The 17,229-nt window shown below is 44.1% G+C and overlaps 1 protein-coding gene across 1 annotated transcript in view; it reads left to right on the top strand.

Annotated features, from left to right (window-relative positions):
- Positions 1-17,229, top strand: part of OTOP1 (otopetrin 1) — a 40,659-nt gene that overhangs the window by 1,510 nt on the left and 21,920 nt on the right. The window contains exon 2 of the mRNA XM_081490408.1: positions 12,236-12,372. Within this exon, the coding sequence (XP_081346534.1) occupies positions 12,236-12,372 (137 nt within the window). The remainder of the gene's footprint in view (positions 1-12,235; positions 12,373-17,229) is intronic.

Below are 17,229 nucleotides of genomic sequence, written 5' to 3'. Positions count from 1 at the left end.
TCTCTCTCTTCCCTCCTCTCTCTTTCCCTCCTTCCAGGAAGACTCTGAGCATTGGGGCCCCAGTCAATGGGTGGGTGGAGCTGCTGTGTCTCAAGATTAGGAAGACAGAGGGAGGAGTAGGGTGGGAATGCAGAATCAGGGCTCCTCCTGTGGATGTGTTACATCTGAGATGTCCATTAGACATCAGGCAGAGATGGAATAAAAGAGGCAATGTCGAGAGAGCACGTAATAGGTGTTCAGTAAATGGTGTGGCTGTTTAGACACTCAGCAAGTTGCACCATAGTAACAGAACTCTTCAGGTGAGGCATGTGGATGATGGAAGTGGTGCTGACTCTGAAGGCATGGCTTGATAACTCAGCTCTGTTACCCTTGCCTTTCTGAGTCCCAGTTTCCTCATCAGTAAAATAAGAATCCTGGCCGCCTCTCAGGGAAGGAGCTGGGAGATGTTGCCTCAAAGCGGTTTGCAAAGCACTGTCTACCTCTGCAAATGCTGTTGCTGCTGCTAAGTTGCTTCAGTTGTGTCTGACTCTGTGCGATCCCATAGACGGCAGCCCACCAGGCTCCGCCGTCCCTGGGATTCTCCAGGCAAGAATACTGGAGTGGGTTGCCATTTCCTTCTCCACCTCTGTAAATGAGCTGTGGTTTGTCAAAGAAGCAAGAGCCTAATCTTCCCAAAAGTACACTAGGAGGCCACAGCGAAGCAGGGACTGAGGTTTTCCTTGGAATCCCAGCTGGAAAGACAGGTTTGACTTAGCTCTGCCCTGGCTTCTGCGTTGGTCTTGGAAGTCTGCAGCTCTGACAAAGAGCCAACCTGTGGAATTCTGGACACTGAGGTTTTCCAGAGAAAGTTTTTGGGTTTTGGTATGGGCTGTGAAACATTTCTTTGAGCAGAAGACAGTCTGTCTCACCTACTGGATATGAGAAAGTGAAGACTTTTTTGGGAACAAAAATCATTGACTATCATAAAAAATCAGCAAGAAGGATGAATTATTCATCCAGATCCTCTATTTGCTGAGTAAAGAGACTGATTTCTTCTGGAAGAAGTGGCAGCAGCAGGACCACCCCGGTGTGCCATGACAGGAAAACCCCATGAGTAGCTGTTTCATCCTGTTAATTATTAAGGTCCAGTTTCTGTTCTGTTTCTGGTCTCTTGAAAGACTGCAGTGGTGAAGGGAGGTTGTTTTTTTTTTTCTTTCTGGTTTCTGGCCTGTCTCAAGCCCAGAGAAGTGTTATTAACACAAAATCATGGCAATGACGACAATAGGACTAATAGCCACATTTATTGAGTGCGTTTGAAATGCTGGTTAGAGGTATTGTCCCAATTGTTTGTCATGGTGATGCTTTCTTTGTGTGTGTGAATAATCACTCCCAAATCTACTCCTTTTAAAATGAGATCAGATTTTTACGAAGTGCTTCCCCCTTTTTTTCTTTCTTTCAGTTTCTGTTTGTTTTTTTTTTGACATTGTTTTTTCGTCTTAAGCCAAGAGGGCTTAGGAAAAGATTCCTTGGTTCTTCTCTGCCCTCTCCTACACAATAATTGATTAGCTCTTATCATTGCTTCTTTTTTTTCTCTTTCTTTTTTAAAATTGAAGTATAGTTGATTTATAGTGTTGCGCCAATCTCTGCTGTACAGCAAAGTGACCCAGTTATACACATATAGACATTCTTACAAAGTGCTTTTTTACTTAGAATGAGGTGCGTCTGTGTACACGGCACATTGCCTCTCCGTCTGCTCTGAGTACTGTGGTGCTTACCTGTTACGGGCTACAAGTAAAGCAAGCTGCATCTGTAAGACGTGCCTGGGACAGGTGGCTGTAGAGATAAAGGTCGGGATGCAGTGATGGATTTCAGAAAGAGGCCGTCTCCCATGTGTGAGAAATTGAAGGTTGCAAAAAGAGATGGTTCCAAGCACCTGTGTGAAGAGAGATGGGGCCTGTCAGGGATGGTGGCAGGGAGCAGAGGAGGAGGAAGAGGCAAGGGATGAAGATTACAGGACCCAAGGATGCAACTGTCTCTGAACCCAGGGAGCCCACAGTCTGGTAGTGCAGACAGGACTCACAGAAACTCCTGGAGGATGCTTGGCAGGATTGCAAAACCCAGCGTGCAGCCCTGAGGCAGTGTCTGTTGTGGCTAAGGAGGGAGCGGTCAGGGTGGGTCCCCGTGGGATTCCAGTCCACCCTGCTGACTTCAGGGCGGATGCAGCGAGTTCATGAACGTGGCTATGGGCTTCAGGTTGTTTCCTTTCTCATGATGCATGCTCATCTCACTCTGATCACCGCATGCCTCTGCAGACACAGCCTCTCCAGACACCCCTTGTTTCCCTGAGCGGGTTCCTGCTGTGGGCATAGTGAGCACGTGTCAGTGTGCCCAGCAATTCTCCTGTTTCTTAAACAATAGTCTCTTGAGACATAGTCCACATAATCTACAATTCACGCATTTAAAGAATCTGCCTGTAATGCAGGAGATGTGGGTTTGATCCTTGGGCTGGGAAGATCCCCTGGAAAAGGGAATGGCAACCCACTGAAGTATTATTGTCTGGAGAATTCCATAGACAGAGGAGCCTGGCAGGCTATAGTCCATGGGGTTGCAAAGAGTCAGACAGAACTGAGCGACTGACACACACATACACGCACACAAAGCACACAAGCTGATGGGTTGCAGGCCATTCACGGATATGTGCAACTATCACCACAGTCAGTTTTTAGAACGTTTTATCATCTCAAACAGAAGCATGTGCCCTTTAGCTCTTATCCCCCGATACCTCTTATCGCCTGAGAGCTCTTACCCCACACCTACCCCAGGAACAGATAACCATGAATCTACTTTCTATCTCTAGATTTGCCTGGCTTGGACAGTTTAGTGAATGGAATCACCTAATATGTCATGTTGGTGATCAGCTTCTTTCACTTAGTGTAATATTTCCAGTATCAGAGCGGTTCTTGAGGTGGATGTTATCACCTTCAACTTCTGGACCAAGAAGCTGAAAGGGCATCGGGGGAGAGTTGGGCCTCTGTCACCGGAAACATTCAGAGAGAGTGAGAAAGAGAAGAGAGCTGAGCTCCTGGTGATGTTAGAGGGTGACAGAGAGGGCAAAATCCCTGACTTCCATGTGACTTCTGTCCTCTCCACCCAGCAGAAGGATCTTTGGAACGTGCGAAGAATAACAGACCCCACAGCGTGGGGACAACGTTTGTGGTGGCTGGGCAGAAACGTTGATCAGGTTTGGTTCATTAGCCTGGACCAAGCTCTGGGGCACTGGCTGGGCTCTGGGGACAGCAGAATGCTCAGGTGTGGTCCCTGTATGGAAAGCTGCAAGAGGGGGTGAGGATGGTGCAGATGGTGAGGGGCGTCAGAGCACGAGGGCTAAGAGCTCCCCGCCCCATTCCCCTGCATGTAGCCTCTTTTCTGCCTCAGTTTCCTCATTTGTTAAATGGGGAGGATGATGCCCCAATGTGGGGGGGCTTCCCTGGTGGCACTCAGCAGTAAAGAATCTGCTGTAATGCAGGAGATGTGGGTTCGACCCCCTGGAAGAGAGCAGGGCAACCCACTCCAGTATTCTTGCCTGGAGAATCCAGTCACCTAGACAGAGAAGCCTGGAGGGCTACAGTCCATGGAGTTGCAAAGAATCAGACATGACCGAGGAACTGAGAATGCATGTATATATAGGGAGAATATGTAGGGTCTCAGGAAGCTCCCTTGAATTTAAAAAATGATAAAAGAATACACAGAATACAGAGAACTGAGCATAACAGTGACACCCAGCAAAATTCTGGAGCAGGTGAAGATGCAGGGGTTTTTGAGCGATTTCCCCAGGAAAGGGAGCAACTATCTCCTAGGCTCAGCCTGGGCTCACTGTGAGAGAGTCTTGCCTAATTGCATGCATTCTCTCACATGTTTTTTTTTTTTGGATGAGATTTCTGCTCTAGTAGAAAATACAAACCTCATGTCAGGGTTTCAGCCTTATGATACAGCTGCCTGAAAAGCTGATGGTGGTTGGGCACTGATCGCAAAGAAAGTCAGGCTGCAAGTAGAGTGTCCCTTGTTGAGCATCACATGGGTGCCGCTAGGGGGTGGCTCCAGGAGGAATGAAAGGGGTGTACAGATATCCCAGGAGAGAGAGGATGTGGAGATGGTAGGGGGTTTCCTAGGAAATGAGAGTCATTTTTTCAGGGAAGCCTTTCATGTTGCCTTCAGACCAGGTGGGTCTTCTGGGTTGTATGTTCTTATAATACCCTGTTCACTTTCTTCCTAGCACTTCTCAAGCAGGAGATTATGTCATTCAGTTTGTTGATCTAACCAGATGGTGAGCTCTTCAAAGCAGAGACCCTGTTTGAATGTGCCTCCCATTATAACCTGAGCTCCTGGCACACTGCCTAACATGTAATGAGTGCCAGTTGATATTTACTGAATCATCAAATGGATGAATGGATAGTTGAATGGATGGATAAAGGAATGAGTGAATGATGGCAGAATCTCCAGGAAAGAGGATGGTGGTTCTGGGGTGTTGGCTGAAGTTCTGTGTGGGGAAGAGCATTCTAATCTAAGCAGCAGCTGGTGATGCAAAGGGTGAGCCTCCCAGCCCTGGGCATGTTCAGGTGGAGACCAGACAGCTACTGGTCATGATGCAATGGGAAGAATCCTTGCATGAGATGGGGGATGTAGACTAACTCTATGGTACCTTCAACCTCTAAGAGTCTACAGTTCAAGATTCTAGACTCCTAGGAGGGATCTGGGCACCTAACACCAGAGGAGGGGTCTCCCCTCTGCCAACACTAAACATTTTAGGATTATTCTCAAGTATTATAGCTGGGGAACTTTCTAATTGGCTCTACCTAGTTAAGTGATGATAGTAAGGATGATAACATCCTGTTTGTAGATTTTTTTTTAATTGTGGGACACTGTTCTGGGTGTTTTCTTGTCAAGACTCATTTAATCTCCTCCATAGGAGGAGACAGTTGATCTTATTAATCTCCTCTACACCCCTAGGTGAGATAAGAGATAAGAAAGCCTTCCTCAGTGATCAGTGCAAAGAAATAGAGGAAAACAATAGAATGGGAAAGACTAGAGATCTCTTCAAGAAAATTAAAGATACCAAGGGAACATTTCATGCAAAGATGGTCACAATAAAGGACAGAAATGGTATGGACCTGATAGAAGCAGAAGATATTAAGAAAAGGTAGCAAGAATACACAGAAGAACTATACAAAAAAGATCTTCATAACCCAGATAACCATGATGGTGTGATCACTGGACTAGAGCCAGACATCCTGGAATGTGAAGTCAAGTGGGCCTTAGGAAGCATCACTACGAACAAAGCTAGTGGAGGTGATGGATTCCAGCTGAGCTATTTCAAATCCTGAAAGATGATGCTGTGAAAGTGCTGCATTCAATATGCCAGCAAAGTTGGAAAACTCAGCAGTGGCCACAGGACTGGAAATGGTCAGTTTTCATTCCAATCCCAAAGAAAGGCAACGCCAAAGAATGTTTAAGCTACTGCACAATTGCACTCATTTCAGATGCTAGCAAGGTAATGCTCAAAATCCTTCAAATTAGGCTTCAACAGTACGTGAACCAAGACCTTCCAGATGTTCAAGCTGTATTTAGAAAAGCCAGAGGAACCAGAGATCAAATTGCCAACATCCATTGGATCATCAGAAAAGCAAGAGAGTTCCAGAAAAACATCTACTTCTGCTTTATTGACTATGCCAAAGCCTTTAACTGTGTGGATCACAACAAACTGTGGAAAATTCTTCAAGAGATGGGAATACCAGACCACCTGACCTGCCTCTTGAGAAGCCTGTATGCAGGTCAAGAAGAAACAGTTAGAACTGGATATGGAACAACAGACTGGTTCCAAATAGGAAAAGGAGTACATCAAGGCTGTATATTGTCACCCTGCTTGTTTAACTTATATACAGAGTACATCATGCAAAATGCCGGGCTGGATGAAGCACAAGCTGGAACTATAAAGAAAGCTGAGCGCTGAAGAATTGATGCTTTTGAACTGTGGTGTTGGAAAAGACTCTTGAGAGTCCCTTGGACACAAGGAGATCAAACCAGTCCATCCTAAAGGAAGTCAGTCCTGAATATTCATTGGAAGGACTGAAGCCGAAGCTCCAAATCTTTAGCCACTTGATGGGAAGAGCCAGCTCATTTGAAAAGACCCTGATGCTGGGAAAGATTGAAGGCAGGGGGAGAAGGGGATCACAGACTATGAGATGGTTGCGATGGCATCACCGACTCAATGGACATTGAGTTAGGGCGAATTCTGGGAGATGGTGATGGCCAGGAAGCGTGGCATGCTGCAGTCCATGGGGTCACAAAGAGTTGGACAACTGAGCGACTGAACTGAACTGAACATCCCTAGGAGATAGTCGATCTTATTATCCATATTTTACAGATGAGGAAATGGAGGCACAGAGAAGTTAGGAAGTTGCTCAAGGTCATCAACAATAATAAAGTGGTAAAAAATGGATTTGAAGCCAGGGGGTTAGTACCTACCATGATACTCTATGTTCTGTGTTTTTATGACATAACTGATTTTTATCAATATGCAAGGTGATGTTATAAAACCAAGCTTGTCAATTGTGTGATTCATTTCCTCTATGTCCTGTCTTATGTCTGCTAGATCTGTCTGGTTCTGAAATCTTTCATTCTATTTTTTTAAAGTAGCATTTAAATACACAAAACAAAAATGATTTTATTTGTGTTATTTGATTATTATATCTTCCTCATACATGATGGTTTTTTTTCACATGTAATGATAAAGATGGAAGAATTCTTTATCCTAAGTATTACATTGAATCTTAAATCCCTTGTGGTCTGCTATTAACAGTTATCTACCTCCTTTCTTTTAGTTTGCATTGCCGATTCTTCTTTGTCCACCTCCCTCTATTCCACTGTTGTCACATAGTTAATAGTGTGTTTCATGTAGAGATCGTGTAGTTAGGTTTTGGTTTTAATTCATCATTCCCATCTTTGTTTACTAATTAATGAGAGTCTAAGATCATTCTAATTGTAATGATTTATATTCTGGATTCTGGATAAATATGTTTCTATTTTTCTTTAGAATGATTATAATGATTTATTTTACATATTATTGCCTCATATGCCTTTTCCAATATTTGCTTTTTGGAGAACTTGAACATTCTACTGTGTTTTTCTACTCTATTGATGACTAGCTTCCCTTTCCTCATTCTCATAACCAGATACATGTCACTCCATTCTTACCACATTGTTTCCCACTCCAAGATCCTCCCATTCCTCTCTATTCCAATGAGATAAGACCTTTAGAATGCATTTGTTTCCCTCTTTTCCCCTAGTACCCATCCCTTTACCATGAGAACTTTGAAAGGTTATTCTGCTCCTCACTCAGTCCATTCCCAACTTTAGTCTGTCTGTATCACAAGTCTTTAAAGAGCATGTCAATTACACATTTCCAGACAGTTTATCTTCATCCATTTGGGTAGAACTTCTATTATCTTGTTTTTATTTCTACTAATCTGGACTATGCATCCATTCACTCATGCATCCATCCATAATACATCCATCCTTCCTTCCATCATCCACCCATTTACACCTCCCTCCCTTCCTTCTCTCTTTCCTTCCATTATACATCCATCTACCTCTTCAATCTGTTGCAAAGTTTATTGCTCATTGTTTCTCCCTTTCCTCTTTGTCTTCCCTCATTAAGAGGACTCCTGATGGTTTGGTTAAAGCCCTTTGTCAGGTGAGTTCTGTGGATATTTTTCTCCCATCATTTTCTGTCAGTTCAGCTGTCACCTCAGAGAATCCTTTTCTGACCACCATCGTCAACCTCATGCACTTGGCACTTCCTGACATTTCTTCTGTGTTTATCATTTATTTGTTTATTTTCCTGTCTTCCCCACTAGAAGGGTAAACTCACCAAGGACATATACTTTGTTTTCCTGATGTTTTTATATCCCAAGTGCCTGGATCATAGTTGAACAACAAAGAGTTGTCAAACAATTATATTTGGCATATCTTCAAATATCTTTCTGTCTTTTGCCCTGACCCATGGGCACCATCATGCCTGGGAATAAAGTGTCTCAACTGCAGTCCTTTCCTTGCAGTGGACTCTAGCTACTCTTCCACTGGCTTCTGATTTTGCACGATGCAGATGAGAAGTTTGGGGCCAGCTCACCCCTCTATATTTTGTGCACACCCCAATTTAAGCAATGTTATATGTGTGTATTTTTGTTTCTCCAGCAATCTGATTTACCTTTGAGCGTCTGGCAAACTGCCTCATGCATAGTGTGTGTGTGCTCTGTTGCACAGTCGTGTCTGATTCTTTTTGACCTCATGGACCCCCTGACCCCACCAGGCTTCCCTGTCCATGCAATTGCCTAGGCAAGAATACTGAAGTGGGGTGCCATTTCCTCTTCCAGGGGATCTTCCCCACCCAGGGCTCTAACCCATGTCTACCTGCGTCTCCTGCATTGACAGGCAGATTCTTTACCACTATGCCAACTGGGAAGCCCCTCATGTATAGTAGGAGTCCCTAAAACATTTGTTGTAGAAAGAAATGGTTGGGAGGATGAATGAAGGAAGGAAGGGCTGCAGGAAGTGAGAAGGCATATGATGTTCTTATCACAACTCTTGAAATGTCAGTGACAGAGATGTCCCAAATCAGTGATTCTCCAGGTGGGGTCCCAGGCTAACAGCATATGCTCTACCTGAGAACTTGCTAGAGATGCAAATTTGGGCACCCCACCCCAGACCTACTGAATCAGAAACTCTGTGGGTGGGACCCAGTACTCTTTGCTTTAACAAGTCCTCCAGGTGAGTCCGACCCAGGCTCAAGTTTGAGAACCACTGCTGTGGACCAGTCTCGTTTTATAGATGGGAAAACCAAGACCAGGGGCTGGGAATGACCTGTCTGAACTCACACGTTCTGTCTGTGACACAGCCGGGTCCCCAGAGTTACAGCTTCTGCCCTTGCCACCCAACCAGGCTGCCTCACTTCATCTGGCCATTTCTCTTTGTGATCAAAAGGAGCCATGCATTTGTCAAACTGTTTCAAAGCCCTGGGATTGAATCTCCACTCCTGTGAAGTTTCTGATTTCACTGGGGGTTTTCCAGAATTTGGGGGGAAAAAAATGTGACTTAGAGTTGTTTCTCTAAGGCTTTGAGCAGTGGAAAGGAGCCAGGCGATTGCATTACTCCTCACTGGAGGCTTCTTAGGCCAGAGCTGTAATGTTATAGCTCCCTGTGATGGCCCAGGCCCTCCTCTCTCTCTTGCCATAATGCATGTCACACACGATCTGGTTTCCTGCTTTCGTGGGAGAGAATGTATGAATGGTGGTTGATGTTGGCCCAGAAGAGGGACTAGGGACTTTGACCTTGATCAAATCCCCACGGTTATTATGCTTTTCTTGCTAATTTCATTTGGTTGCAAGTTCCTTTTTCATGTATTTTGCATACTCCTTTCCAGTCTTATTCATATGCCTGTTTTTGTTTGTTTTCATTTGTTGTCAACCATGCCGGATATACCATCAAAGAGTATTTCCTTTCTCCATATCGCTAACACAGCACTTTACATGCCACTACTATAGACACGTCCCTGTCATTCTTAAAAAGTAAACTTTCTATTTTAAAGAAGAGTTGCAAAGATAGTACAGAAAGTTCCTGTGTACCTTATACCCCTTACTTTTATTCTTTGGCGAGTGGGCTTTTAGGATCAAAGAACTGAGATATTTTGAGCAGAACAATGACACTCTTAGATTGATCATTTTGCATGGGAAAAGCTTCTAGAGGACTTCTTTTGTTTTGCCCAATTTCTGTTGAATGTACATCATTTGTCAGACCCCAGAACATGCCTGAGGCCCGTACAATAGTAAACAAGGCATAATGTCTTCTTCTAGTTTTAGCTCCTGAGGCTAATAGAAGAATTTGCTTTATATATATTAAAATTTTTAAAAATTGTGATCAAATAAACATAGTGTACAATTTACCAGCTTAATCATTTAAAGGTACAGTTCAGTGGTGTTAAGTACATTCATTTTTGTGAATTAATTACGGTTAATGTTTAATACTTTTTCATCTTGTAAAACCAGAAGTCTGTATCATTAAATAACTCCCGATTTCCTCCTCCACCCAGCCCCTGGCAGGCACCATTTTACTTTTTGTTCCTGTGAATGCAACTACTCCAAGGAATAAGTGGAATCAAGCAGCATTTGTCTTTTTGTGACTGGCTTATTTCACTTACGGACCTTGAGCTCCATGATGCCCCCACGGTTCGTCCAGGTTGTATCACGTGTCACAACAGCCTTCCTTTTTAAAGTTGAATCATATTCCTCTGAATGGACATGCCACATTTTGTTTATCCATTCATCCAACGATAGACGCTTGGGTCGCTTCCTCCTTTAGGCTCTTGTGAATGATGCTGCCATGAACGTGGGTGTCCATGTATCCCTTTGTGTCCTTACTTTTGATCCTTTGCTATAAACCCAGAAGTGGAATTGCTAGACCATGTGGACTTATTGTTTTTAATTTTCTGAGCAACTGCCATACTGTTTTCCACAGGGGCTACACCATTTTACATTCCCATCACCAGTGTATAAGGATTCCGGTTTCTCCATATTTTTGTTATTATTTTTCATCTTTCCTCCCTCACTCCCTCCTTTCCTGTCTCTCTTCCTTCCCTCTTCCCTGCCTCTCCCCTCTCCCTTCCCCGCTCCTTCCCCCCGCCATCCTTTTTCTCTCTCTCCTTTTTTGGGGAGTGGGCATCCTAATGCATGTGAGATGGTCTTTCACAGTGATTTTGATTTTCCTTTCCCTAATGGCTAGTGCTGTTGAGTATTTTTTCACATGCTAAATATCCATTTACATATGTTCTTTAGAGAAATGTCTATTCTAGTCCTGTGCTTATTTTTTAATTGCTTTTTAATAAAACGGTTACATTGTAGTTCTTCATAGAATCTGGATACTCTCACCTTATCAGATATGTGATTTGTGAATTTTTCTTTCATTCTGTAGGTTGATAGTGTCCTCTGATGCCTATTTTTTTTTTTTTTTCATTTTAATGTGGGCTTCCCCTGTGGCTCAGCTGGTAAAGACTCCATCTGCAATGTGGGAGACCTGGGTTCGATCCCTGGGTTGGGAAGATCCCCTGGAGAAGGGAAAAGCTACCCACTCCAGTATTCTGGCCTGGAGAATTCCATGGACTCTATAGTCCATGGGGTCACAAAGAGTCAGAAATAACTGTGTGACTAATTTAACTACTTTTTTACTTTTGTGGCTTGTGCTTTTGCTGTCATAGCCAATAAATCATTGCCAAACCCAACATTATAAGGATTTTTTCCTATGTTTTCTTCCAAGATTTTATAGTTTTAGGTTTTAGAATAAGTCTTTGATTCATTCCCTGGTGGCTCAGATGGTAAAGCCCCTGCCTACAATGTAGGAAACCCGGGTTTGATCCCTGGGTTGGGAAGATCCCTTGGAGAAGGAAATGGCCACCCAATCCAGTATTCTTGCCTGGAAAGTCCCATAGACAGAGCAGCCTGACAGGCTATAGTCCATGGTTCTCAAAGAGTCAGACATGACTGAAAGACTAACATTTTTCATTTTAAGTTAATTTTTATATATGCTGTAAGGTGAGCATCCAGCTTCATTTAAAAAAAAAAAAAATTTATTTATTTGGGCTTCCCTGGTGGCTCAGATGGTAAGGAATCTGCCTGCAATGCGGGAGACCCAGGTTCAATCCCTGGGTTAGGAAGATCCCCTAGAGAAGGGAATGGCTACCTACTTCAGTATTCTTGCCTGGAGAATTCCATGGACAAGGAGCCTGGTGGGCTACAGTCCATGGAGTTGCAGAGTCAGACTGAACAATTGAACGACTAACACACACACAGACACACACACACACACACACACACACATATTTATTTGGCTGCCCTGGGTCTTATTAGATGCAGTATGTGGAATCTAGTTCCCTGATCAGGGACAAACCTGGGCCCCCTGCTTTGGGAACACAGAGTCTTAGCCACTGGATCACCAGGGAAGTCCTCATCTTCTTTCTTTTGCATATGGATATCCAGTTTCCCAGCATCAGTTTTTGAAACGAATGTCATTTCCCCATTGAGCTGTCTTGGCACTCTTGTCAAAAATCATTTGAGTTTCTATATGAGGGCTTAATGTAATTTATTTTGAAATGATATCAGTGCATATTAACACTGATATGTGTGTGTTTCTACCACCTCCCCACCCCATTTAGGTAGTATCACATTGTTTGCAGTCATTACCATCATCCTGGGATGCCTTAAAGTTGGGTACTTCATTGGATTTTCTGAATGTTTATCAGCCACTGAAGGAGTCTTCCCTGTCACCCATGCGGTGCATACTCTGCTGCAGGTAAACCACACGATGTTTGCTCATGTTGCTTTGATGTCTGTTAAGTGTATCCCAGGGTGTCCAAGACGGTCTTTCAGCCGCCTCCTCTGTACAGTGGGACTGTGTCCCCATGGCCACTTCTGTGGGAATCTTAAGGGGCAAAACCTACACCGATGAACAGTCAGGGAACTCCGCCAGGCTGGAGTCCACGGGAAAAGGCTTGGGGAATTTTCATTAACAGTTTTATTGAGATATACTTCACATCCCACACAGCACACTGATTTAAATGGTGCAGTTCAGTGGCATGGTATATTCATAGGGTTGTGCAACCATACCCATAATCCATTTTAGAACATTTTCATCATCTCCTCAAAAGCTTCGTGCCATTATAGTCTCTGCTCTGAGTCACTGAGATACTTTTTTTTTTTTTTGGTTTGCTTACTTGTGGATTAAAATCTTTAGAAATGTACGAGAATTTCTTCCTCATCCTTGGTCAACTTGGTGTGGCTAAGAAGGAAGGACTTGATATGTAATTTAAATCTGTAGCTTAGAATCAGAAAAACCTCATGTTTGTAGTAGACCCGAGATGGGTCTCCAGCGTAGCTTCCATTCTTGGCCGAAATCCCTGGTGATGGCTTTCAGAGTTGACATGACCGCAAAACAGTAGTGTTTCTATTGGACTTTTGCGTTTCACTTCATGTAGTGCTTTCAACAACTCCACAAGCACCGCTGTTGGATCATCACACTAAGGACAGAGGGGGCAAATGAGTTGCCCAAAGTCACAACCAAGATGCTGTGATTCTTTTTTTTTAATTGCAGTGTAGTTGACTTACAATGTGTTCATTTCTGCCGTACAGAAAAATGATTCAGTTGTATAGAGATATACATACATACATTTTCTATACATATAAACACACATTCTTACGTTGTTGTTCAGTCGCTAAGTCAGGTCCAACTCGGTGTGACCCCCTGCACTGCAGCACGCCAGGCTTCCCTGTCCTTCAGTCTCTCCCAGAGTTGCTCAGACTCATGTTGGTTGAGTTGGTAATGCCATCCAACCTTCTCATCCTCTGGCACCCCCCTCTGCTCCTGTCCTCCATCTTTCCCAGCATTAAGATCTTTTCAAATGAGTCGGCTCTTCATATCAGGTGGCCAAAGTGTTGGAGCTTCAGCTCCACATTCTTATGCATGTATACATTCTTCATACATACACGAACATTCTCAGATGGTTGTCTCCACAGAAGTCACCCTGAAAAACCATGACCTTGATCCAGGGATGCTGTTATTGCTCAAAATGTTTCTGCATTCCCCATTGAGGAACGTCCTTTAGGACAAATTTCTCACTTCTGAGGGTCAATGATGCCATTTAAAAAATCTCCATCTTTTATTGAAAGTGGCCTCCACCTGCATCCAGGTGACTGACAGTCAGCTCTCAGTGACCTTACAATCTTGAGATCAAACACATCCTCACAAGTGAAGCTCTTTGAGAGGATGTGCCAGACGAGCTTGGCAGAAGTTTGTCTTTGTGGGAGCATCTCTGGAATTGGGCAGGAGCTCCCAGGGCAATTTGTTCCAAGGGGTCACCTTGAGTTTTGAGAATTATTATGGGCTGAATTGTGTCCCTTACACTTACATGTTGAAGCCCTAACATCCAGGACCTCAGAAAGTGACTGTTCAGAGACAGAATCTTGACAGAGATAATTAAGGCTAAATGAGGTCACTTTGTTATTGTTGTTCAATCGCCAAGTTGTGTCCAACTCTTTGCAACCCCATGGACTACAGCACATCAGGCTTCCCTGTTCCTCACCATCTCCTGGACTTTGCCCAAGTTCATATCCATCTAATGGGTGATGCCATCCAACCATCTCATCCTCTGTCGTCCCCTTTTCCTCCTGCCTCAATCTTTCCCAGTATCAGGGTCTTTTCCAATGAGTCAGCTCTTTGCATCAGGTGGCCAAAGTACTGGAGCTTCAGCTTCAGCTTCAGTCTCTCCAATGAATACTCAGAGTTGATTTCCTTTAGGATTGACTGGTTTGATCTCGTTGCTGTCCAAGGGACTCTCAAGAGTCTTCTCCAGCACCACAGTTTGAAAGCACCAATTCTTCAGTGCCCTTCCTTCTTTATGGTCCTTCTTGGATGTCACTAGGGTGGACCCTAATCTTACAGGACCGGTGTCCTTATGAGAAGAGGAGAGGAGGTGGCCATCTGCAGGGAAGGAGAGAGGCCTCAGCAGGAACCAACCTGCTAGTACCTTGATCTCGGACTTCTGGCTTCTAGAACCGGGGGAAAATTAATTTTGGCTGCTTTAAGCCACCTAATCGGTGGTATTTTGTTCTGGAAGTGCCAGCAAATGAATGCAATTCATTCCAGGGGTGTGCAATTCATCCCATGCCATGAGGACAATCCTCTAGAGATTCCAGTGACAATGTGGAAAGCCTTAGGGGGCCAGAAAGAACTTCCTTCTGCCCTCCCACCTTCCCTTCCTCCCCCCCTTCTTTCCTCCCTTCGTCCCTCACATGACAAACCCTGTGTTCAGTACTCTTGAGTCTAGAGGTGAAAAGCCATGGTCTGTTCTCTGTGGAGGAATCAGTCAAGGAGGAGACAATCAACAAAACAGACACTGCCGACACCACAACTTGATGCTTAGATGAAGTGGCCCAGGGACGAGGGAGTGCCAGGGAGGCCTCTCACTAGTTTTGGGGTGAGGGGTGTTTGTCAAGGAAAGAGGGGTGTGGTGTGTCAGACACCATAACAGAGGACATTTGGGGGTGTGCAGCCTCTCCACACAATGGGGAGGAGATGTGTGGGCTGTAGGAGGAGGTGAGCCAGCGCGATGGGCCCGGACTGGAGCTGTGGTTTAGTGTAGGACTTATAAGCACCGACTCTGGCTTTGGCTCACACCAGCAGTGTGACCCTGAGCAAATGTCTTAACCTCTCTGGGCCTCACGGTCTCATCTGTGAAACACCTCCTTCATGGGATTGTTGTGAGAATTAAAGGTGCGGTGTGTGTACCTAGCACATTGCAGTGAGTTCTTGGTCAAGGCTGATGCCCACTTAGGAGCTTTGACTTTCCCACAAGGGCAGTGGGCAGCCATCGAAGGTTCTGGGCAGAGGAAAGACCTGGGCAGATGTGGTTTTCAAAATATCACTCTGTTACTTGGTGGCTTGGGGATGTCTTTCTTCCTAATTTAAGAGATTTTGTCATTTAGTCAATTAATCAATTTTTCTATCCTTACCGGATTCTGACTGTGTGCATTTGCTACATTAGATGATGGAAGAATAAAAAACTTTTAAAACAGACTTTTTATTTTTAAATTGTAGTAAAATACATGTAACCATAACATTTGCTGCCTGAGCCACTTTTACCTATTTGGTTCAGCAGTGTTAAATATATTCACATTGCTGTGCAACCAGGCAACACAACTCTTTCATCTTGCAAAAATGAAATTCTGTCCCCTTTAGATACTAACTCCTGATTTCTACCACTCGCAGCACTGGGCAACTGCCATTCAACTTTCCAACTCATTCAGCTTTCTGTCCCTTTGAATCAGACAAGTAGAAACACAGAGGTTTTGTCCTTTTGGGACTGGCTCATTTTGCTTAGCATAATGTCTCCAAGATTTAACCATGTTGTAGATGTGTCAGAATTTCCTTCCTTTTTGAGGCTGAGAACTATTCCCTTCTATGAATGGACCACATTTTTTTTTTCTGTTCATTCATTGATAGACCCTGGGGTTGCTTCCATCTTTTGGCCATTGTGTGTAATGCTGCTGTGAACGTATGTGTGCAAATATGTTTTTGAGACCATGCTTTTTAAAAAATATTTATTTATTGGCTGCACTGCGTGGGCTTTCTCTAGTGGCGGCAAGCGGGGGCTACTCTGTACTTGCAGTGTGTGGGCTTCTCACTGAAGTGGCTTCTCTAGTTGCAGAGTATGGCCCTAGGGTGTGCAGGCTTCAGTAGTTCTAGGCTTGTGGGCTCTAGAATGCAGGCTCGGTAGTCATGGTGCTTAGTTGCTCCACGGCAGGTGGCATCCTCCCAGACCAGGGATCCAACCTGTGTCACCTGCATTAGGCAGCTGGATTTCTAACCACTGGATCACTAGAGAAGTCCCAAGACCCTGCTTTCAGTTCATCTGAATATGTACCTGGAAGTCGAACTGCTGGATTGTATGGTGATTTAAAAATATTTATTTAAAAAATGTAACATTACTGAAAAAAATTGAAAAAGAGTCTAAAAATACACCTGTAAGTCCTCAACTGTTTGTTGCTGTTTTTATGTGTTCCCTCTCCTTGTACTCAAGTGTATATTCTTATCAAAGTTTTCTTACATATGAGGTGCAGAATTTTCTGTAGACAATTTTTCACTTAAATCATCAACTTCTTTATTTTTCTATATAGTCTTTTTAAAAAAGTATTCTTGTTAAGATATGTATTTATTTATTGGCTGTGCAGGGTCTTAGTTGCTGGGAGGCTTCTCTCTAGTTGCAATACTCGGGCCTCTCACTGCAGTGGCTTCTCTTGGCAGAGCACAGGCCGTTGGCACACGGGCTTCAGTAGTTGTGGCACTCGGGCTCGGTAGTTTTGGTTCCCAGGCTCCAAAGCACAAGCTCAATAGTTGCAGTGCATGGGCTTAGCTGCTTCTTGGCAGGTGGGATCTTCCCGGACCAGGGATCAAACCTGTGTCACCCACATTGATAGGCAGACTTTCCACCACTGAGCTGCCAGGGACGCCCCTCCTATGTAGTCTTTATGAAAGCACCAGCTAAGGAGCCATCTAACTTAGAATTCATCAACAAAGACTAATTTACTTTAGCGCTTCCCTGCTGTCGGGCTCAGTGCCATCTTTACCAGGAGTCACTGCTCTCTGTTTCTCTGG

This window comes from Giraffa tippelskirchi, chromosome 1 (genome assembly GCF_054371585.1).
Source record: "Giraffa tippelskirchi isolate mGirTip1 chromosome 1, T2T-mGirTip1v1.2.pri, whole genome shotgun sequence".
In the NCBI taxonomy this organism is placed as follows: domain Eukaryota; kingdom Metazoa; phylum Chordata; class Mammalia; order Artiodactyla; family Giraffidae; genus Giraffa; species Giraffa tippelskirchi.
This window is presented reverse-complemented; position numbering and strand designations above follow the sequence as displayed.